The following is a 24537-nucleotide window of genomic DNA, read 5'->3' on the forward strand; positions in this document are numbered from 1 at the left end:
CCTAAAAATTATTAAGGGAGGGTGAAACTGCATAGAAGACAAACACAAAATGTCTGAAGCCATCATGGGTACCAAGGGTCTAATTTTGCAGGTCACACTATACAAAAAAGCCTGTAATCAAGGAGCATGTCCAGTAAGTGCCACACACAATGCGGGCTGAAGGAGGGTTAGAAGTGCAGACGCTGTGAAGAAACTAGAAGGAAATCTTGAAGGGAGAAGGGGACTGACATAGGACATGTGATAACAACAGTGATAAAGTCCTAAATAAGGAACCGGGCACCTGGGAGAGAGAAAGGAACCAGAGAGACTGAAGCAGGTATCAACACTGGAAAACAGGGCACAGGTAAGCAAGGTGGAGTGTTGGCAAATTGCAGAGGTTACAGAACTCGGATTTTTATCTTGGGTAAGCAGGATTTACACGTATAAATTCATGGCAGAGATTCTGAGTAGGAGCTAAGGTGCAGAGAGACTGATGGTCAGAAATGAGGAAGCGAGCAACAAAATGCTGGCCCACGGAACAGCAGTGGCAGCCTAAGGACAGCTCTGAAGGCTCTCTAGGGGAGGGATAAACATGATGGTTACCTGCTTCACAGCTCCAAAATGGAGTTACACATCCTTCTGGGCTTTTAAAAGCAACATAGGTATGAATTAAAATACTACAAAAAAAAATCAGTCTATAATCATCTCTAAAGTCGATCTACAAAAAGGTATTAAAAAACAACACAAAATGTTAAACACCCAAAAGAGAACATCTACCTGTAAGGGATTTACCATGCCAGTGAGGAAATACGAATTAGTGAGGCAGAAAACAAGAACAGTACATAAATGATCTAAACAGTGAATATGTAAAAAATAAACAGGACATCTACTCAACAATAGCTATTTTCATTTTCCAGATGGCTCGGGTCGTATGCTTTTCTGATCCAATTACAAAAGACTCTGACAATGAGTGCATTCATTATCGACCTAACAGTTAATCTCAATGCTGAAAGTGCTGCTGGCATTACAGATGGCAAGGGGGAAAGAGCTGAGCCAACACACAGCCTTAGCACAGTAGCTGAGGCTCAGGAGGCACTCGAGATGCCCAGCAGAAGTCATTTCCTGACAACTCCCTCAGCCCCAAATTTCACTTTGGTGACCTTCCTCTGAGCCCTCACAACCTCTGCTCTTCTGAAGCATTTCCCCCAATGAACTAAAACTCTCTGAGGGCCGGACACCAACTTTTCTTTTAGCTTTCTACTCCTCCACCAGACAGTGTGGACCATGCATTCAATACCTATGGAACAATCAACTCATTACTGTTAGCCACAGTGTTTCAAGCCATTCTCCCTTCTACCTGGCAGATCCTTAACAAGATCCCATCAAAGAGTTAGAAGAGAGAAAAGGCCAACAAGCCCACTTACTGCAAATCTCCCAACCTCACCACAAAGCCGCTGGCATTTCACCAGCCTCCGCTTCGGCACAGCCAGCAACAGGAAGTCCACTGCCTCCCAGGGCAGTCCATTTTCTGGCAGCTAAAATTAAAAGTTGCTCCTCAAGTTGGGTCAAAATCTGTCACTGCTGTGGAAAGGGTACAGCCAAGGACAGAACTCTTTTTACCTCACTAAAGAACTTCTAGGCAGATATCCAATCCACCCTCTCTCCAGTTCCAAAGCATAAATCTGTACCCTAATGTCACCAGTGTGGTCAGGTAGGCCCTGCTGCTTACTGGTTAAAGGCATAGCCTGGGAGTCAGGCTCAGAATTCGGGCCTGCCCTTGCAAGCTGTGCAATACTGTGCAAGTTATTTCACATGTGCAACTATAGTTTTCTCACCTGGCACAAGAAGAAATGAAGAGTAACCTGAAAGCTATGTATTAAATAAGGATTTTAATTGAAAGTATCAAAAGTGTGCCTACAGCTTACAAAAAGAATTCTGTGGCTTTTCTGTTAGCTAGATTTCAAGGAAATAGAGCCCAGGAGCTTGAACCTTTAGAAGTACCCCCTCAGTATTGTGCCTCTGCCTCTAAAACATGTGACTTTACTCTTTGGGGCAGGTTTTCTGGAGCTATGGTCACGGGCATAATTACCAAAAAGCGCTCTCTTCCCTTGGTACCGATCTGAAAATATCAGGAGGCAGAACTGTGCTCATTTTTGCAGTCTGGGGGTGGGTTGTTATCCTTGCTGGCCACACTAGAATCCAAGGTGGTGTGGGGATGGGGAAGATCAATGCATCAAAAGATAGAGGGTACAGTTTTTCAGAAAAAGTGAAAAGACACTTAGGCAGACAAAATTCCTGATGTTTTCTGTGTAAATGCTCAATAAATTGTACCTATGAGGAGCATCTGGGTGGTACAGTCCGTTAAGCATCTAACTCTTGGTTTTGACTCAAGTTATGATCTCAGAGCCCTGTGATCTAGCCCCACAATGGGCTCTGTGGTCAGCGTGGAGTCGGCCTGGGATTCTCTCGCCTTCTCTCTCTGCCCCTCCCACCTGTGCACGCGCTCTCTCTCTCTCTCTAAAATAAATAAATAAATCTAAAAAAAATTCTATGAGATTATAAAAACCTCATCAATAGTTTCTAGTTCTGATTCCACAAATGAGGTATACTACCTGATTCAGGCAACCAATACAGAGTTCTTAACCTTTTATTTTGCTAACTTAAAACCTTCTTTAAAGCCATAGCTACTATTACCATCATTTAACATAGAACATATCTACACCAGGAAAGCGGGAAGGACAAAATCTCAGAATACAGGATAATCCTTTAAGTCAACTCAGCCCTGTGGGAGAAAAGCTGCATTTTTCTTGATTTTCTCAATTTGACCAAGGGCTGGTAAAAACTCCATCTGGGTCTGATGCCAATCAGACTTGGGAAATAGTGATACAGATCACTATCTTCTACCTGTCCGCAGGCTTTGCTGTGATTCAGGCACACTACTCCTCTAGCACTTTCTCCATCTAGCACAGAGCCAGGCACCCAGCCCAGATCCTCAGTAAACTGCTTCACCAGTCCAGCAGCTATCTGAAAAAAGATATGAGCATGGTCTGGGGCGCCTGGGTGGCTCAGTCAGTTAAGCGTCCAATTCTTGATTTCAGCTCAGGTCATGATCTCAGGGTTCTAAGACCGAGTCCCACATTAGGCTTCATGCCCAGATTCTCTTTCCCTCTCCTTCTGCCTCACCTCCCCAAAACCTATATGAAGATAGTCTGGTAGTACTCGCCCTAACAAATACATGCTGGAACATATATGAACACACATGCATTTAAAAATTCAAACTCTCCCTATTTTCAAAAGGATTTGATTTTACACATATACAATATAATCATTAAAACAATAAGATTTCTGTAATGATGGGAAAACGGGAGAGAAAGCCCAGGCAAAGCTAGCTGCTTTGACAGGGTATTATATCTCAATTCTAGGCTTAGATAATAATTCTCTTAAGAAGTGTGGCTCTGGGAGACAGCAGAGACACAAGGCATAAAATAGTACAGTCTTCTACTACTGAATCAGAGAGCCGGTCTGTCTGCGTGTGCACATGGCTATGGTTAACAATTCAAGCTGGTGTTCTGAGGAGTTCTTTCAGTCATTCACGCTATCAGCATCTCAATGCACTATGCTAGACATCAAGGCCACAAGGCTGAATTAGGTACAACCTCCATCTCAAGGAGGTTCATGAACCAGGCTAATTGAAAATTACTAACATAAAGCACAGTCTAAATTAAATGACCAGTTTCTTTTATTTTCTTCACTTAATAAGAAACAAGGATCATTTTAAATTTACCCTTTTTAAGTTCCAAAGGAACACACAGTAACTATACACAAACAATTCATTTCATGTCTAATTTTCATCTACTTGTAAAAACTCAAACTTTGGGCAACTAAAGTAGGATATGCTTGAACCCTTGAATCCCAAAGCATAAATAACATCAATACTAGATCTCTGAACAATTACTTCTTGTTCATGTGCCTGTGTAAAGCCACAGAGGATCTGGCCAAGTTTCCTCTTGATTTCTGATATAACTATGGCAAGAACTCTATTATTAAGCCCTCTTAGTAAAAACCGTCACCTAGCCCAGGTCCTTAGGTCACCAATGCCTCAGTCACTTTCCACCTGTCTTCCAGATTTCACCAGCAGAGCAGTAGGATGCAAGCCAAAGGAGGAGCAACAGAGGTTGCTAGTCAGACACACGACTCAAGAGGGAAAGCAGGAAACAGACCAAAATGGGGTGCCTGATAGGCGGAAACTGGGGAGTGTGTGGGAAGGCCAAGAAGAACAGAAGGGATGAGGAAGAAAGGCAAAAGACACATTCATTGAGGATTGGCTAAATGTTTTTTTAAGAAACAGGTTAGCTGCAAACAAAATCCAGGGTAGCAGAGCCATCATGTTTGCATACCCAGAGCCAGTGCAAGAAAAAGTAACACAAACCACAATATCTAGATTTAGCTGCCCTTTCTAGGACACATAAACCACTTCCAGTCAGTAAATAAGTTCTTATCTTCCCCCAGAAAACTCTGACTTTTTAGTAGAAAGGTCAGTTTTTAGTGAATTCTACAGAAAGGATACTCCTCCATCAGTGTGAAGTTCTACAAACCCACTGATATTCAGTGACACTTTTGTAAGCATATCTTAAATATAAAAGTCAATCCTAAAGAAATCAAGCACTATCATTTGTCCCTAAGACCTGTTGTTTATTAATGTTAAATCATAACATCAGAAGAGGGCCTTATTCAGACAAAGTAAAGGAGGCCAAAGTTCAATAGCTCCCAGGCACTCAAGATGAGTACTTTTTCCCACAGCTGACTCTTAAATGCCTGGGGTGACTAAGGCTCAAACAAGTAGGCACAGGGAGTAAAGGTTACATACTAATTCTATTGTTCAAAGTACAAAGGATTATTTAGTACACACTGGTCTGATGAAAAGCATTAGCAAAATAAAGCCAAAATATTTATAATGACTCTCATAATAAAGTCTAAAAACAATTTTTAAGAGTTAGCATCCATAATATTGAACCACAGATTGACTGTAATATTTGTTCCTGCTTAACACTTAAAATTTTATTTTATTTTTAAAGATTTTGTTTATTTATTTATGAGAGACACAGAGAGAGAGGCAGAGACACAGGCAGAGGGAGAAGCAGGCTCCGTGCAGGGAGCCGGAGGTGGGACTCGATCCCACGTCTCCAGGATCACAGCCCCGGCTGAAGGCGGCACTAAACCGCTGAGCCACCCAGGGCTTCCCAACATTTAAAATTTTAAAGCACAAAATTTAAAGTTTCCATATTTGTTCAATTACTACCTATAAAGTTCTAATCGTTTTACTAGATTTAGCATTAAGTAATGACTAAGATTTTTAAATGCTGAGGGTAGCCACACAAATTGATATTTGATTAGATTCCAGGTTTAAAACAGGCTTTCCTAAGTATCTGGCTACTCCCCCCAACAATCATAGTATTGTTATACAATTCAAAATATCAATTAAGGGACGCAAGGGTGGCTCAGCAGTTGAGCGTCTGCCTTCGGCTCAGGGCGTAATCCTGGAGTCCCGGAATCGAGTCCCACATCCGGCTCCCTGCATGGAGCCCGCCTCTCTCTCTGTGTGTCTCTCATGAATAAATAAATAAAATCTTTAAAATATAGATATATATATATATATATATCAAATAATATTTTAGATGCTTTAAAACTAAACAACTATCAATCACCAATTCCTACCTCTACCTCTTAAGGTGTTCTCAAGTAAATTTTGTTCTAAACCAGTGCTTCTCCACTGGGAGAAGATTTTGCTCCTAGAGGCAAAAAATTAATAATAAGTTTTGGCAACATCTGGAGACATTTTGGTGGTCACAACTAGGAGGTGGAGAAGGGAGTTACTGGTGTCTGGTGGGTAGAGGCCAGGGATACTGCTTAATAACCTACAATGCATGGGACAGTCCCTGTAACAAAAAACTATCAGGCCCAAAACATCAACAGAAGCTCTGTTGGGAAACCCTATTCTAAACAGAAACAAGTAAATTTGCAAACACAGCTGACACCTTCCAAAAAAACGATTGCCAAGTAAGTAATTCAAAGTTCACTATGCTTTGTTATTGGTATAGAGACCCAAACATAATAAAAGTTGCTTTTCATACTATTAAAATGATGATCTATTAATCATTAACGCATGAAGTTGCAGACATGAAGGGCAAAGAGTACTCTCACTACCTAACCAAATAATGATTGCTTTAAAAATGAACATTTCAGGAGACAAAAAAAGAAACGAGGTACTGATATTCTTGACAGCTTTCTAGGGTGCTTACATTTTCGAGGACAAACACCAATTAATCACTACTTTTTTGTTGCTGTTGTTTAGTTCTAACCAAATTTTTCTGCCATCTCAGTGGTTAAATTTTTTTTAAGGTTTTATTTATTTATTCATGACAGACACACACACACACACACAGAGGGGTGGGGGGCAGAGACACAGGCAGAGGGAGAAGCAGGCTCTATTCAGGGAGCCCGACAAGGGACCCGATCCCCGGTCTCCAGGATCACACCCCAGGCTGAAGGCGGCGCTAAACGGCTGGGCCACCGGGGCTGCCCTGTAGTTAGATTTTTAACCGGATAAAGTTTAAAATAAATACAAGGGGGAAGTTAACCCCATGGTACTAGTTGGTAGAATGATCTTGAACCAGAACACACTGCTGAAGAATCTGTTGAAACTCTGATGTTTACCTGGCAAAAGGACTGGCTCCAGTTTTTTAATCTTCGGTTCCGAATTAATCTTATCGTCAGTCTGAAATACATTAGCAAAGTAAATCAGGCTCAAAACTTTTCCTCCCCCGTGAGATACTAAAGCAACTTTTGTTTTCTAAGCGATGACACACACAACAGACACCTATTTCCCCCGCCCCCTTAAAATCTTTCACATGTTTTACTAGATCTTTTATTAAAGATCTGTGCATTATCGACTGGAAGTCCCACAAGAGCATGCAAACTGCCGGTGCCGCTCCCAGGTGTTCCCGTCAGGACAGGTGGCCTCCTCCACCGGATGCCCACGGGCGATACAATCCTGCTGGCGGCCACAGCGCGGACGACTGCCAGGCGCAGTACTACAGAAATCCAACCCCAAACGCTCGCTCCCTTGAGTCTCAACGCACAAACTACGGAGCACAGGTCTCGGGGCAGAGAATGGCTGCGGAGAAGTTATACAAGTTTCCACCGAGCCAGTGGGGGCTCCCGAGAAGGTGCGTTTCCCGCCGCTGGGGCTCCGGCAACCCCGCGGCTGGGGACCCGGGGACCCGGGGACCCGGGGAGCCTCCCCGGAAGCTCCGAGGAGAGGGTTGTTTACCTGCGGCGGCGGCAGGAGGTAGGACCTGAAGGTGGGTCTGGGAGGCTTGAGGGAGAACATGGTGTCGCCGCCTTTTCGCTCTGGCCGGGTCCCACCGCCCGCCAGCGGTAGCGCCTACGCCTCCCGACGCCCCGGGGTCGGAGCTCCCGGTGCGGCCGCCCAGGCCCCGTCTGCGGCCACCCCGGCCGGGCGGACTGACGGGCGGGGACACCGCGGAGCGCCCGCCCGAGCGGGGAGGAGCCGGGGCCAAGTCGGGTCGACTCCGGCGCCGGAGCCCATCCCCGGAAGGGGCCCGGCGCCCCGCCCCGAGAGACGGTGCGCGCGAGGCCGGCGGCCGGCCGCTCCCGGCCTCTAGGCCGCGCTGGTGCCGGGAGGCACGGCTTGCGCTGCCCGCCTGCCGCCGGGACCTCAGCGAGGGCGCCGGGGGGAGCGGGGCGCGGCGGCCATCTTGGCAGCGCAGCCGGGGTACGGCGGTGCTACGGCGGCCCGCGGGGATCACGACGCGCCGCGGGGACCTACGGCGGCCCGCGGGGGTCACGGCTGAGGCCGGAGGGGGCCGGCGACCTGGGCTCGGATCCCTGTCCTTCGCGGCTGCTCCGCGCTCTCTCTTTTCCTGGGACAGCTGCTTGCGCTGCTCCTCGTTCGTCACCCAGCTTGCGCGGTCACTGCGGGTTTTAAGTCGTCGGGAGGAGCCCGGGGGACTGGGGAAGGGGACTCTGGTGCCCTGGACTCAGTCACCTCGCGCACCCAGCGTGCGAGGGACCCGCTGGGGGAGAGGACAGGTGCGGCCAGCAGTGACCAGGATCAAACGCCCTGTGCTCTCTGTACTCATGTGATAAAGCTCTCTTAAAGGTCCCACGAGCGGGGAAGATTTTCTTCCATCCTCCCGTCTGCTGTCTTTCCGCAAAGCTTTGAGGCCGGGATGTCCCACCAGCCAAGCGGACTGCTGATTTCCGTGGGATGCGCGGCCGCCAGACTATTATTGACAGGTGACATTGGCGGGCCAGCCAGACTCCTCACCGTCGGCTATGAGCTTCTGCCCTCCTTATTAAAATGTAATGTGGGGGGAAGATGGGAAGCAAGTTACCTTCCTTTCTTTTCTTGCCCATCCCCTCAGGTACAGATACTAATGAGCAGAGAAGTGATCAGAAGCCCAGTGAGAGTGAGGGTCTAGCGGTGTGAGGACCTTCAGTAGGCAGGCTATCGGCCAAATAATCTGCCCATTGATTGCAAGGAACAGATAGATGAATTTCAGCATATGGAGCACAGGGCATTTCTTAACTCTGAACTGGAGCAGTCTTTGGCGGAAGGAGGCTCGTGATGTATCATTTTGGTGAATCGATCAGTTGAGACTTAATTTTGCTTTGAAGAGTAAAACCCTAGTCTAGCATTTTATAACTAATGTCACAAGGAAGCTGTGATGTGGCCAAATGAATCACAATCATACTGACAATGCTAATTGAAACATTAAAAAATGTTTAAGATTCGGAAGTTTGCATTTTCTCTGAAAATAATTTATCCTGGGTTCAGAACCCTACTGATCTGTCTTGTTAATTTGTCTGGGTAACAAATGATTTCATTTGCTCAGGAACCGAAGTTGTACTTAAAGTGTTAAGTTCATTTGGTTACAGGTGTTAAAAACACTTGTGTACATACATTTAAAAATTTTTATGAATAGTCTGATTTTTCTACCTGAACTGGATTAAAAAAAAAAAAAATCCACGCAGAAAAGATCAGATTTGTGGTAACCAGAAGCAGGGGTATGAGAGGGGGAATTAGAGGAAGGTGGTCAAAAGATACAAACTTTTGGTCACAAGATACATAAATGTTAAGGATGTAATGTATAGCATGATATAATGTATAGTTAATACAGCTGTATGATATATATAGGAAGGCTGTTAAGAGAGTAAATCCTATGAGTTCTCATCACAAGAAAATTGCTATCTTTGTTTCCTTTCTCTTTATTGTGTCTGTATAAGATGATGAATGCTCCCTCAACTTATTGTAGTAATCATTTCACAGTATATGTAAGTCAAGTCATTATGCATCTTAACTTATACAGAATATATATATATATAAGATATATATATACATATCTTAAACCTATACAGTATATGTCAATTATGTATCTTGACTTATACAGAATATATATATATATATATATATAACTTATACAGAAATATATATATATATATATCCCTTGAGAGACTCAAGGGATATATATATCTTAAACTTATACAGTATATGTCAATTATGTCTCAACACTGGGGGAAAATGGATATTTTTTCCACAAATACTCTTCAAGCAATATGTGGGTTTTCTCTATACTTGAGTGACTTTGTGATTTGGGTTTTGTCATATTGATTTTCTTAGGATCTACAACTTTAATACGTGACCCTACAACTGAAAAGTAGAAAACTTTGATTTCCAGATTTGTTATTAACCTAACACTAAATTTTATGACATTTTCAGATACCTAATTGTATTGACTTGGGCTGCCATAATAAAATATTACAGACTCTATGCTCAAACAACAGAAATTTCTTTCTCACAGTTCTAGAAGGTGGGAAGTCTAAGATCAAGGTACAGACAAGCTAGATTTCTCCTAAGAGCTCTTTGACTTGCTTGCCAATGTTGGCTGTGTTTTCATAGGCCCAAGGGTGGGAAAAGCAGAGAGAGAGTGGGAGAGAGAGACACAGCAAGCACATGTGCTCTGGTATCTCTTCTTTTAAGGGCACTGATCCCGTTGGATCCAGATCCCACCCTTAATGATCTCACTAAAAAGTACCTCCTAAAGGTCCTATCTCTGAATGTAGTCACACTGGGGGGACAGGGCTTCAACATATGAATTTTGGAAGGACACAGTGCAGTCCATAGCACTAGTCTTACAGCCTCTATTCAGCCCTGACCTCCCTGATACTTTGACTACTTCTTCTTTTGTCTCTAATGCCACTATTTTATTCTCCTATTTTTTTTATTCTATTCTATTATTGGTTCTGTCATGATAGATACTGGTATTCCCTACAGAGCACTTCCTTTCCCCTATGAAAAGAAAAAAAGTGCTAACCTTTCTTGAATACCTGTTACATTCTAGGTATTTTATATGTTCATTCAGTTATCAAATTTGTATCGAGTGCTACCTTTGTGCTAAAAAAAAATGTTCAGGTGGTCAAGAGGACAAAGTTCCTACTTATGGCATTATAGATAGAATGATACATAAAAAAATGAATATATAACATGTCAGATCATAATAAGAGCCATGAAGAAAAATAAAACATGGAAAAAGGATGAGACTTCTATTTTGTGATGGGAGGTGAGGTGTGGTCATGGAAGGCCTTTCTGACAAAATGACGTTTGAGCAGAGACCAAAGAAGTGAGGGAGCAAGCCAGGAGGAAAACAGAAGGGAAAGCTTGGGGACAGAGGGCATAGCAGTGCAAATGCCCTGAGATGAGAGCCTGCGTGGTGTGTTTGAGGCCAATATGGCTGATACAGCCTAATCCACTGGAAGAGGAAGTCAAAGAACAGGCCAGATTTCATAGGGCCTGAAAGTTGAAAAAAAAATTTGCAATATTTTGAGCTGACAGTGATATAATCTGGCTGATATTTTTAAAACAATTGTTCCTACTGCTGTAGAGGTACAGCATGGTAGAAGCCAAGAGACTAGTTGGGAGCTACTAGAATAGTCCAGATAAAAGAAAGTAATGGTGGAAGAAGTGGGAAAAGTAAAACATGGTTATATATACTGTCCACAAAACTATGCCATTGCCTGGGTATGTGGGCCTTTAAGACGACTATTAAGTAATTTAAAAAATCTATTTCTTGGGGGAGATTCTGGAAACATTGCAACAGCAACATTATTGTTTGCTCTCCACATAAAAACAGGCAAAGCAATTCTAAAGCAAAATCAAAACCCATAGATGAAATCTACACCAAATCTAAGTGAAATGGTATCCCCATAATCTCCAGTACAGGCAAGTGAGAACATAGCAATAGCAGTCACAAGGTCTTTACGGTATCAACTGAGGAAATCAGTGAGGCATCTAGAAAATTCCAGAGTAGCAGAAGGCATTCACTGGAAGGCCCAGCCAGTCAAGTTGAAAATAGCAGCTGAAATAGGAAGGGGTGTTTGTTATCTCCAAGATCATGGGAGTGCGAGGGGCTCATGGTAAGGTCTGAGGAGATTGGAGCAATATAACTGTAGGAACTCTTGAAACTGACTTAACCAGGGCTTCCTTAGGAAAGGGGCCAACACTGAGGACAGACTTCTGGGCATGGAAACAAAATTGAACCAGATAGAGACAAAGGAAAGAGAAGGTCCAGAAAAAAAAAAAATAATAAATAAATAAAGGACCAGAAAGCTTCTAAAAGTAAGCTGACTTTTAACATGTTAATACTGCACCATAAAAAAATAAAAAATAAATAAAAAACACAGAAAAAGGCTCTTTGTGAAATTAGAAAAGCTGTCCTGAAAACTGCCTCCTTCAAAAAGTTCAAGAAAACCCATTTCACATACACATAAGCAACAGAGAAGTATGGAAGTCAAATCCCATAGAAGATGACCATAGACAGAAAGAGAATAAGAACAGAATAGCACTTCTAGGGACGCCTGGGTGGCTCAGTGGTTGAGCGTCTGCCTTGTCTCAGGGAGTGATCCCGGAATCTGGGATCCAGTGCCGCATCGGGCTCCCTGCGAGGAGTCTGCTTCTCTCTCTGCCTCTCTCTGCCTCTCTCTCTCTCTCTCTCTCTCTCTCTCTCTCTCTCTCTCTGTGTGTGTGTGTGTGTCTCATGAATAAATAAATAAAATCTTAAAAAAAAAAAAAAAGAATAGCGCTTCTACAGATAATAAAAGCATACCAGAAAGACAAGCCCACAGGGAAGATCAAAGCTAACACCCACTACTTCAAAGACACTAAAATGATATGAGACATGAACGAACTATATGAATCAGTTAGGAACAATCAAAATGAAACTAACCAATTTGGAATAGAATTAGAAATAAGAAAAAAAATACTTTGGAAATGAAGACTAAACTGAAAGAAACCCAAGGGTTAGTAAACACATTTGATTATGCCTTAAGAGAAGTGGAAGACAAAGAGGAGGAAGTTTTTTTTAAAAAAATCAATGAAGAGAGAAAAATGGCAAATATTGAAGATATGCAAAGGAGATCCAGCATACAGGTAATAGGAGTCCCTGGGGAAAAAAAGGGAAGCAGGGATAAGAAAACAGAACAAATACTACAAACTAGACTTCAAGAAAGTCTCCTTGAGATTAAAAAAGAAAAAAGATTTGCATCTATGCATTGAGAGGACACATTTGCACCTGAGAAAATTGACCTAGAATTATCAACACTAAGACACGTTCTTGTAAAACTACTGGATTTTTTTTTAATTTTATTTATTTATGATAGTCACACACACAGATAGAGAGAGAGAGGCAGAGACACAGGCAGAGGGAGAAGCAGGCTCCATGCACCGGGAGCCCGACATGGGATTCGATCCCGAGTCTCCAGGATCGCGCCCTGGGCCAAAGGCAGGCGCCAAACCGCTGCGCCACCCAGGGATCCCAAAACTACTGGATTTTAAATAAAATAATAATGCAAATTTCTTTGGGTACCTAGACAAAAAGAGCAAGTGACTTAGATGAAAGAGATTTAGATTATCCTCAGAGTTTTTGGCAGCAATGCTTTATGATGGAAGAAAATGGAGCAACATATTTAATATACTCAAGGAGAAAAATGTGAGAACTTGATAATTGCAAGAGATTGAAACACATCCATATGTTAAAATTCATGAGGTAATGATTGTGTGTGTGTGTGTATCTCAATCTATTGGTCACCATTCAGGATAATAGGTAACCTATTCAACATCCTAAAAACCTGCAAATAAATGGGAAAAGCCAATCATTGTCTTTGTTGTACGATATGACCTGTACTACTATGAAACAATTAGCAGGTGAAAGGAATAATTTCTTTATAAAGTATCCTAACTAATAAAAGAAAAAGAAATCATAGGGTAGATTATTATAATTTTTAGCTTCCTATGAATTAAGTAACCTTAATTCATAGTGTCAAACAGTATCAACAGCTACAGACACCCCAGAAAGAGTCAAATAGACATATGTGCCTCATGAGGGAGGAAGCAACACCATCCAAATAGCCTTGCTAAAAGAATTGAATCCAAGCCCTGAGTAAGCCTCTAAATTCTGACAATTTGTAGAAACAGTGAAACATGTCAAACTGCATATGAATATTCAACTAGTAAAATTCAGATTGTGGGAAACTTTGCAAGACAAATGGCCCATGCTCTTTAACAGATAGATGTAAGAAAGAGAAAGGAATGGGAGAGAGTCAGCAAGTAGAAAAAAGAGAGCAAGCAAAGCTCAATTATAATGCTAAAGGACATTCAGGTGATGAAGCTATAATGAAATGCAAGTGTGGTGATTTTAAAACATGTCTGCAGAATTTTATTTTAAAGATTTATTTATTTATTTGAGAGAGAGACAGAGATAGTGTGTTTGAGGGGAGGGGCAGAGAGAATCTTGAGCAGACTCCATATTGAGCACAGAGCCAGACATGGGGCTCAATCTCGGGACCCTGAGATCATGACCTGAGCTGAAACTAAGAGATGCTTAACTGACAGCACCACCCATACACTCCATGTCTGCAAAATTCTAAACACTCCTTCCTCTCTTCAAATCTGGACTGGCCTTAGTGACTCACCTGTAACCAAGAGAATGCAATGAAAGTGACTCTGCATGACTTCTGAAGCTAAGTTCTAAAAAAGCAATGACATTTCCTCCTGGCTCACTGGGACACTCACTTTTGAAGCTCTGAACTACTATGTAAGAAATCTAATTTCTATGAGGCTGCCATGCTGTGAGAAAGCCCAGGTCACATGCAGAGACCATGCATGGATCCTCTGGTGGATCATCCTAGCTGAGATTCAGATCCCAGCTGACAAACAGAATCCACCCCCAGGCATGTGAGGGAAGGGAAGATGCTTCTAGATGATGTCAGCCTCCAGTTGTTGAATCATCTCCAGACACTGAGTCTTCCCAGCTCAAATACTATGAAATAGAAATAGTGGTGTGCTCTAGTGCATTTGTACTGGCTTGCAGGAGCCAATTGTCAGCATTTTTTCCCAACTCCACATTCAGATATCACATGGGTAGCTTGCAATTGGTCGTGGTAGGAGGGTTTACCATGAAAATCACCAAATACTATAAATCAGGGGCATTTTTCTGTGCCTTGACTGAATTCCTGAGCCACAACGTCCATAAACATAATAACATAGGTGTTTTAAGCCACCTAGGTTCAGAGTCATGTTTTTACAACAAGGAAGTGACTACTGTAAATAGTGGTCATTTTTGTGGGAAGGAAGGTGTTTGAGATTGGAACTTCTGAAGCTTCTGGGGTAGCTGGAAATTCTATTAATATGAGTGGTGGTTATGAAGATTTTCATCTTAAAGTAATGAAGTCATATATTTGTTTTGTGTGATTTTCTGTATCCTTTATAATAAACATTTCTTTAAAATAATCTTTTCATGTTGGAGATAGTAGGGTGATGACTTCATTTGTCTTTCTTCCAATATGTACCAAGCAAAATGCATTTTAAAAGTCTTTATTTTTTAAAAATTAATTTGAGAGAAAGCAAGCAAGAGATCACAAGTGGGAGGGGGGCAGAGGAAGAGGGAGAAGCAGACTCCTCACTGAGCAGGGAATCTGATGTGGGGCTTGATCCCAGGTTCCTGGGATCAAGACCTAAGCCAAAAGCAGATGCTTAACAATCTGAGCCACCCAGGTGCCCTTAAAATGCATTTTTAAAAACTTATATTTTTAAAATGTAAGCTCTACGCCCAGTTTAGGGCTTGAACTAATGACCCCATGATCAAGAGTTGCATGCTGTACCGAATGAGCCAGCTAACTGCCCCCAAAATGCATGTTTTGTTATGGAATAACTCTAGGATAATGCTAAGAGTTAAATTTTGAATTTTGCAAACCTAAATTGTGTAAGCCTATAGGATTCTCAAGATGATACAATATGTATTCAGAAAATAAGCAATAATACAGTCTCAAAGGAGAGAACCACTTATGAGTTCAATTCTTAATTCCTCTCGATCAAAGTAAAACAATGAGCTTACTTTCAGCTTATACAAATATCATAACATTTATGAGTGTGCCAGAATTTATGATATATAAGAATAGTCTTAGTATATTTCTTACTGTGTTTTACACAGAGCAGAAATATGCTTCTAATTTATTTACTAAGACAATTTTTAAATTTTTATTTATCTGAGAAATAGAATGGGAAAGAAAGCACAAGTGGGGAGAGGGAGAGTGAGAAGCAGACTCCCTGTTGAGCAGGGAGCCTGATGTGGGACTTAAACCCAGGACTCCGGGATTATGACCTGAACCAAAGGCAGGTGCTTAACTGACTGAGCCACCCAGGTATCCCTACTAAGGCAACTTTATAGTAAATGCTTTGAACATACACAGTGTTCCTATTTTAATTGCATTAGATATTAATAGATTTGATTAGATTGGATATTATTTCCTAACATATATCCTCTATATTTAGCAAACTTAGAATGACAGAGTAATAATATCATAAACAAGCTAGCACAGTGCCCTATATAATAGGCCCTCATTCAATATTTGAGCTTTATTGAGTGGTAGAGTGCATATATAGTATGATTTCAGGTATGCAAGACAGGTCCCTGCCACAGGTTCTGAAATTCCACCATTAGAATGTCCGTGGGTCTGTAAGATGAATATCTAAAGGAAAATATCACATCCCTTTCAGTCAACACCTCTACGGGCATCACAAATCTCATGAAACTTATGGAAATGGACTTGGCCCCATGGCAAGATAGGAGAGGTCTCAGAAAGGGCAGGAGGGAGCTATGGAATGAATGCAGAAGCGGGAGTTCCAAAGATAAGGTTTGCCTTCATATCCACTCTGTTGAACAGTCATAGGTTCTCCAGCTTATTCTGAGAAACCCTTTTTTTTCTAGAATGTGGCAAAGAGCTGAAAGTTTTCTTGGCACCAAAAGGAAAGATTTAGGAATGAGGTAAAATGTAATGAGTTAAGCATTGGGTCAAATAACACATGTAGTAGGACTGATTAAATTTTCATAGCAGCAATGTCCACAATAGCCAAACTGTGGAAGGAGCCATGATGTCCTTCGACAGATGAATGGATAAAGAAGATGTGGTCTATACAATGGAATATTGCTCAGCCATCAGAAAGGATGAATACCTACCATTTACAAGGCATTGATGGAACTGAAGGATATTATGCTGAGTGAAATAAGGCAATCGGAGAAAAACAATTATCAAATAGTTTTACTCATATGTGGAATGTAAGAAAGTGTAAGGGACCATAAGGGAAAGGAAGGAAACTGGGGAAAAATTAGAGAGGAAGACAAACCATGAGAAACTCCTAACTCTGGGAAACAAACGAAGTGTTGCATGCAGAAGGGGAGGTAGGTCGGGGGATAGGGTAACCAGGTGATGGGTACTAAGGAGAGCACATGATGAGATGAGCACTGGGTGTTATATGCTGGCAAGTTGAATTTAAATTAAATAAAATAAATAAATATATATATATATATGTATAATAAAATTAAGGTTAAGGAAATAAAATCAGCTCTATTAAAATAGGAAAAAACCTCTCAATGTAGCAGTAGCTTTGTTTATTAAGTAAATGTTATCGTTTCTTACATTTCAAAGCCCCTCATCCATGCAATGGTATTCTAGTGCTTTTTGATAAATTCAGCCTGATTCAGGGATTTTTAACCTGATTATTAAAAATTTCAGTCTCATTTAGTTGTTAATTATCTCTGATCACTATCTCTATAACTAATATAAGTACGTAACTAACATAACTATGGTGAATCTCTCTCTTTCTCTTTTCCCTTGCTGGTTTTTGATGATGTGACAGTCCGAGTTTCACATGAGAATGAGAATGGGTGCAGTGGCTATTTTGTGATTATCATCATTTCTATCTGACCTGCCTCCCCCCATGAGGGACTTCACTAAAGTAACAGTAGGCATGTAACTCCAAGCATGAGGGTGGCCTTCTATGTGTGCTCCAGGGACTCCCTGAGTCTCCCTGAGACTTCCCAAGAGAGACTTTTGGGAGATAGTAGGGGCCGAGGATCCAACTCTAACTTCCATGAATGTTTAGTGGCCTATGTCCTAGCCAGAGGAGAGCCCTTTCTGTCCCTCTCTGCCCGTTTGTATTGTCAAGAGTGGTGGTGGTAGGCATGGCTTTAAGGGTTCCTAGACAGCAGCTCCTGACATGAGCATGGGGGGCCTCAGCAGTCTGGTAGGTTTTCGAACTTACAAGCTGAAGCACAGCACCTTGTATTCTCAGCCATTAATGGTCTCTGAGATTTTCAACAATTCCCACCTTGATGATGTATGTATCTCTGAGGTTTTACCCATGGCTTTGGACAAACCACTGGATAGGCAGAGGTACAATTTTGTTGTGTTTGCTCTCAGGGACTCTATGACAACAGGAAAATGCACATTGGATACTTTATTTTTACACATCAACAAAACCCCTGGTCACCCTAAACTATTACAGTATGATCTTTGACATAATCGTGTACTTTGTTTTCACTGTGTAATTGTAAAACATAAAATATTGAAACAGAAATAAAAAAACCATAAAAATATGATGCTGACAGCTCGGCTCCTTTCCACTTCTTACTTCTTGTACCTCACAATTTTTTCTTCTCCTTCCTCTTCTTTATTCCATGTTTGCTTTTTCACATGTCTCTCTTTTTACATATCCCTTTACTCCATTAGTAACCTACTGGTGGCACACAAAGACATTTCTTAGGCTACTTGGTGGCCTTCAGAAATTAAGAGATTATAGAATCTTTTACTGATTGAGGAATTTATTTTCACTGTCATTTGATCATACCCCAACTAAAAACAACCTAAGTTTACTAATACATGCTAGCAAAATAGTACTTTACGTTTAGTGCATTACATTTTAAACCTGAAGTCCAAATTGCCAAACATTTTTAGTGAAAATGTTTTCAGAAATTGATGATTAGTTAGATGGTCAAGATGGCATTCATCAGTGATTTTGATTTAAAAATCAAAGAAACAGAATATGTCGACATTCAGTTTCTGTGGAAGTTTTCTCTTGCTTGGCCTTCTGTTCTTCTGTCGTAATTCCAGACACAACTGCTAAGTTACTTACACTGCAGGCATGTCCTGATCCGTGTAGTTTGTCCTGAGTGGCTCTAACTTTCCTAGGATGGCCATGTAAACTTTTTGACCTTAGAGATGGGAAACCCATGGTTTGGTCTGGTTTCACAGACAGTAAATTTTCCTTCTCAGTTCTGTCAGTTACAGCTACAGATAAATGAGAGATTTGAGGGACCATTTCAGACACACAGTTATCATCTTCGATATCGGTAAATTGCTCTTTATGCTCAGCTTGCATCACAGCTTCTGAGACAATGTAAGGGATGTCGGTACTTCGAGAACGTGTAATCTTTTGAACTTGATATTTCCATTCTGTCGTCCACTGCTGAACTGTAGAGGGGTGTGCTCGGTCCCTGATTGAACTGTACTCTGTATTCCAGTTGTTAACCCCACTGACCAGCTTTTGTCCACGGGAATATACAAAGCTTCTGGACTTCATGGTTTTATAAGCACTGAACGTTTCATCAGGGTGATAGCGTGTCAACTTTGCTTCTTCCATGGGATAGGAAATTGTGCCTTCTATCTGTGTTGTTTCCACTGTTAGCTGAGGGTTCTGAAAATCTGATTTGTTCTGTTCGTACATAACATCTGTTTCATTTACACTTGAGGGAATAGTTTCTTCCCTTTTGGAGTCTACCTGCCTTCCATCATCTTTGGCTGAAATCCCAATATCTGGACCTAATTTCATTTCTGAAGCATTTTTGACGTTGTCTAATGCAAGTTGACTGCAGTCTGGTGTTGCTGGCGGACTTGTGCTGGATAAAAGGTGAAGGCTGCCCTGACGCTCTGGTACCAGATGCATTTTTGACTCCTTATCTTCTTTCATTCGGAAGGAACAGGCTTTTTTCCTGAATCCTGTCCCTGGTGGCATGGATAGAGAAGCATCCTCATACAGCAACTCCTCTCCATTAAAATGGTATCTATACATGCTGTAGCCATCGGCACTATTGATACTGCTTTGTCTTAGGAGATAAGTTGCATCACATTCAGAAGAAGCTCGGGACCGTGTCTGTATCAGGTCCGTCCTGTCAATTCCTGCGAGATTTTCAAGAGCATTCACCATTCTGTTAGACAGTTCTTCCAGTTGAGAAAGTCGAAGGTCAACAGTCTGTAGGGACGTCTTCATAAAATTTTCTCTTTCGTTGATTTCTTCCAATCTCATTGACATGTTTTCAACTCTGGTGAACACAAAGGGATAGATTTATTACCCTGAGATGAACTAAATATTAATAACAAAAGTATAATGTCATTATTGTCATATGATTTTTCTGTCTTTTGAGAATCATGATTGCTCATTGGGCATATTTTCTTTTTTTTTTTTTTTAGAATAACAAGAAATATTTTACTAAAACATAAGATTTACAGAAGTTTCCAGACAAGCCATACAAAATGGTCACAAGCTTTTTCTTGAAGGAAGGATTCTACACTTGACAGCAAAGTCACAATGTTATTAGTGAGGGCTGTAATGTTTGTTTAATGTTCCCATTTTGGTTCAAATAATCAAGCTTGTCCATCTACAGCGTCTAAATAAAGTTAGACTTGGCTAGAGAGCATATTCTAAAGAACTGGTTAGCTGCTTTTAACCGATGCAATTAGATCACCATAAAAGGGGGGAAAGGAGCCCATAAAACTAAAATAAAACTACCTCTCCCCCTCAAAAATAATAATAAAGAAAAACACCCACACCCCTGCAGCTAACCCTGACAACTACCTTCATTCACAGTGCTTTATACTTAAACCATGATGGGGGAAATGAATAAAAGCAGAGAGGGGCCACTGCTTTTAAACGTTTCACAACAATCCAGATGGTACTTCTAGCCTCTGCTCATGCTTTACAACAGTGAATCAGGACAAGACATAGATTTGCTAATGTGCATTTAATCACCAAAGGACTGAAGATGTCTGGGCTTTTATTCTGTAATGTTTCTAAGACTGTGTCCATTAAATGCAAACAAAAAAGGAAGAAGTCTTGGCAGAACAGGAGAAGTGATGCACACTTGATGATCAGATTTTAAATATTATTCATGGCATATAGCCTGGTCCAGGCTCTAGCTGTTTCTATGGCTTGGGCTTCGTTGGTCTTCCACTGCTCCGCTACATCATTTGCTAAGGGATCATCTGGATTGGGAGCACTTAACAAAGCCTGGATCGATAGCAGAACTGTGCGGATCTGCAGTGCTGGGGACCACTTATCTTTCAAAATATCTAAACATATTCTTCCCAACTTGTCTACATTAGGATGATAAATTTTGGTCATGAAACGTACTTTAGGGGCTGCCATCGGGTATTCTTCTGGAAGGAATAGTTCCAGTTTAAAAGTCCCTCCCTCAAAGGGGGAATCCTGGGGGCCAGCAATGACCACATGAAAATAACGGGCGTTGCTCTCATCTGGTTCTGCTTTAATGCCAGGAACTGGTTCTGCCAGCAAACGCTGGGTTTCCTTGATAATCCTGCGGGGCAGCCCGGCCATCTTGTCAGATCCCGAGTTCGGCCTCAGCTCTCGACCCTGGCTCCGCTCGCCTCACGCACGAGTGGAAGTCTGGGGCTCCACTCTCATTGGGCATATTTTCAAACTTCAAACTACTTCATACTTCAAACTACTAAAAATGACTGTGAGGAGCATTAGAAAGTAACAGAAATACAGTTAACACACAGTGCATACTATTTACCATTCATGGCTCTAAATGTCTTATATATTTGCCAATAAGTACTTACTGTGGCACTATTCTAGGCTAGTTTAATCTTCACAACAGCCCTGTGAAGTAAGCATTATTATCATCATCCCCATTTTAATGAGGTAATCAAGTCATAGTGTAAATAATTTGTCCAAGGTCACATGGCTGGTAAGCAATGGAGCTGCACACAGTATACTTTTGAATGCACACAATGTACCTCTAACATTTGCTCCAGCTTTTGTCTCTTAGCTGGTACATCATGTTGCCTTTGAGAATAAGGGAAGACACTAGCACTTAGGTTTTTGAGGTTTGATTATAGCTATCAGCAATTAATGGTTATGAGGGTAAAATTAATTAAAATCCTATTTGAAGTTCAGGGGATTCAGAAGATGAATTGTTAGTAATTTAGTACAGCTTATCAGATGGTTTACTTAAGGGACAAGAGGTCATTTAATTATCAGAAGAATTACTGCTAACTTTAAATTGCTCATTATATTTAATGATTAGTAATTCCTTAATGGGTTCTTTTAAAAAAGATCATGGCTGGGGATCCCTGGGTGGCTCAGCGGTTTAGCGCCTGCCTTTGGCCCAGGGCGTGATCCTGGAGTCCCAGGATCGAGTCCCACGTCAGGCTCCTGGCATGGAGCCTGCTTCTCCCTCCTCCTGTGTCTCTGCCTCTCTCTCTCTCTGTCTATGATAAATAAATAAATAAATCTTTAAAAAAAAAAAAAAAGATCATGGCTGATTATAAATATCTGCTGTCAGATTTTTAACTCCTAGAAGATCAGGCAACAACTTATGAAACCACAGTGTTGTTGGAACTAAAGCCTGCTGGTATAGACTATGTTTTATGTTTCAAAAAAACATACAGTATGAATTTTTTTAACCAGTTCATGAAAGTTAACTCTAACGAGGCAGAAGTATGCCCAGCACCTAGCACTGCCTTCTAAAGGTTGAATTTGGGGCACCTAGGTGGCTCAGTTGGTTGAGCGTCCGTCTGACGCTTGATTTTGACTCAGGTCACGACCTCAGGGTCACGAGATGGAGCCTCTCCCTCCTCGGCTCACACTCAGCGGGGAGTCTGCTTGGGATTCTCTCTCCCACTCCCTCTGTGCTTCCCTCCCCCAACCCCACTCACACATGCACCTACTCTCTCTCTCTCTCAAATAAGTAAGTCAATAAATAAATTAATTAATAATTTTAAAAATAAAAATAAAATTTGAATTTGCTCCTCAGGACATGGTAGGGGTGGGCAATGTGAATCATGGCTCCCAGGCAGAAGCCTCTGGACTCAGCCAGCAGTGTGGTGCTCTGTTTCAGCAGGTTCATCCCTGGGTGAAGACCAATGCTTCAGTCTGATTCTGTCATACTTCGTTTTTTTCCCACCTTCTGATCTTTTCTTAGAAGCATACAGGCAGTCTCTAGGGCCACCCAGTTTGCATTGAGTCTGTGTCTAGCAGGTGCTTGCTACCTTCTTTACATATCCTTATAAATCCTTTCACCTGTTCTCCTTGCTTCCTGCTTACCCATGTCCTGAATGCTTGCTGCTCTTTTCTGCACTAAGTTTCTTCTGACTATGTCTCCTGTGTTTTCCTTACTCCCTGCTACCTCTGTGGTTACCCTTCCCTACATTCTTCTAGAGCTGCTTTTGCCAATGCTGTGCTTCTGTTGGCCACATTGACAGCTGCACTCTGATGTGTGGGAGGGTCCTTGGCTTCTATTCTTAACTTTTTTTTTATGGAGGAAAAGACTATTTATATGTCCCCTAGGAAACCACATCATTTGAGCAGGAAGGGTCTGGCTTCCTGGAAATTCGCCACCAGGAGGACCAAATTCACTGTGTATGAGAAGTCCTGACTTCTGTACCATAGATACTACAGGTTCTAATGGTTCTTTCTTCTCTTGCATTTCAGGGACCAAAAGAACTTTTGCTATAAACTTACATTACTTCAAGTAAGACTTGATTTTCTCTGTTAAATGTAATGTCATCTTGCTTACTTCAAATCTGTTACCCTCAATGATTCCTTTTGTGTTATGATCCATAATCTCCTTTGTAAAGTCAAACTTGAGATCCTTTAACAAATACTACATTAAGAGATAATGCAGCTGTACAAACTTTGAAAAATAAATACACTGGTAGAATATAGATAAGTATCTCTCCTCTCATCTTTTATAATTCTCTGCCTTTGTTTTTCCTGTATTACCTAATTCAGATAACAGCATTGCCAGCCACTCATACATAGAAAGGAAACTTGCTATTTGTCACAACATGAATGGACTGAGAAGATACTATGCTCAATGAAGTAAGTCAGAGAAAGACAAATACCATATGATTTCACTTGTAGGAGAATCTAAAAAAGAAAAGATGTGAACAAACAATAAAATGAAAACAGATCCCTAAATGCAGAGAACAAACTGGTATTACCAGAGAGGAGGGGGAGGGAGGATGGGCAAAATGGATGAAGGGGAGGGAGAAGTACAGGCCTCTGGTTATAGAATAAACCAAGGAGAGGGAAGGTACTTACTCAGTAGTATTATACTAGTGTTGTGTAATGACAGATGGTAGCTACACTGGTGGTGAGCAGAGCATAACATATAGAGTTGTCAGATCACCTTTGTACACCTAACACTCGTGTAACATTGTGTGTCAACCACACTTAAATAAAAAAACAAAAAGGAAATCTCAAAGTCATCTGATTCTTTAGTCTCCCTTACTGTTATTCTGCCTCCCTACTTCAACCCTTGCATTGAATAAGCTACCAATCTCCATAGTGGGATAGGACTACTCTGCAGGTGTCTCTAAATCTCCACCTGTTCCTTCTGCCACTCCCTTAGTTGAAACTGTGAAAGAAATAATGTTTCATGATGTGGTTTCGATTAAGAAAAATTATCAGATGCTTATTTCAACTTTGTAGACAGTTGCTGCAATGGAGACAACAAAGTTTAAATGGTTGTACCTAATCAAGGGACACCGTATTGAGTTTTTATAGTATGTATGAGAGGAGAAAGAAATAAATGAGTTTAAGTTCACTTATATCTGAAATGATGAACAAAAAGGATGGATAAGAAACCTTCTCCTGTGCTAGCCATATTTTGTGACTTCCCACAATAACTTAAGACATTTCACAAATCTTGACATCCATGTGAAGAGTGATTTCCATTTCAGATGTGGAAAGACAGGCTAGCTAGGAAACACTTTGACAAGAGTCCCAGATCTGTTGACACACTGAGTGACAGGAAAACATATAAGTCTGTCATTTCTCATAGAGCAAGATATGAACTTTCTTACTAAGTCTATATTCTGCTTTTCTTTCAGCATAGAGTGAAA

The 24537-nt window shown here is 41.4% G+C and overlaps 3 protein-coding genes and 1 long non-coding RNA gene across 10 annotated transcripts in view; 1 reads left to right on the forward strand and 3 right to left on the reverse strand.

Moving 5' to 3' along the window:
* Positions 1–9428, reverse strand: part of MTMR10 (myotubularin related protein 10) — a 58853-nt gene extending 49425 nt beyond the window's left edge. The window contains exons 1-2 of one of the 2 annotated variants that reach the window (XM_055325991.1): positions 7310–9428; positions 6694–6754 (exon numbers count right to left, since the gene is read on the reverse strand). In XM_055325991.1, the coding sequence (XP_055181966.1) occupies positions 6694–6754; positions 7310–7369 (121 nt within the window). In that variant the 5' untranslated portion in view covers positions 7370–9428. Of the gene's footprint in view, positions 1–6693; positions 6755–7309 lie in introns of those variants that run through there. The other variant, XM_055325993.1, reaches the window with a different exon arrangement.
* LOC129510114 (uncharacterized) overlaps positions 6948–24537 on the forward strand; it is a 73679-nt gene continuing 56089 nt past the window's right edge. For both annotated transcript variants that reach the window (XR_008664528.1, XR_008664527.1), the window contains exon 1: positions 6948–7205. This is a non-coding gene — a long non-coding RNA (uncharacterized LOC129510114). The remainder of the gene's footprint in view (positions 7206–24537) is intronic.
* The window catches only part of TRPM1 (transient receptor potential cation channel subfamily M member 1), a 71206-nt gene continuing 64069 nt past the window's right edge, over positions 17401–24537 (reverse strand). For all 5 annotated transcript variants that reach the window (XM_055325982.1, XM_055325981.1, XM_055325980.1 and 2 more), the window contains one exon: positions 17401–19712. In XM_055325982.1, the coding sequence (XP_055181957.1) occupies positions 18422–19712 (1291 nt within the window). In that variant the 3' untranslated portion in view covers positions 17401–18421. The remainder of the gene's footprint in view (positions 19713–24537) is intronic.
* Positions 20546–21080, reverse strand: LOC129510113 (ubiquitin-conjugating enzyme E2 N). Its single transcript, XM_055325994.1, has one exon. The coding sequence runs from the start codon at positions 21002–21004 to the stop codon at positions 20546–20548; it is 459 nt and encodes a 152-aa protein (XP_055181969.1). The 5' UTR covers positions 21005–21080.

The sequence above is a fragment of the Nyctereutes procyonoides genome, unplaced genomic scaffold (assembly GCF_905146905.1).
Source record: "Nyctereutes procyonoides isolate TBG_1078 unplaced genomic scaffold, NYPRO_anot_genome, whole genome shotgun sequence".
In the NCBI taxonomy this organism is placed as follows: domain Eukaryota; kingdom Metazoa; phylum Chordata; class Mammalia; order Carnivora; family Canidae; genus Nyctereutes; species Nyctereutes procyonoides.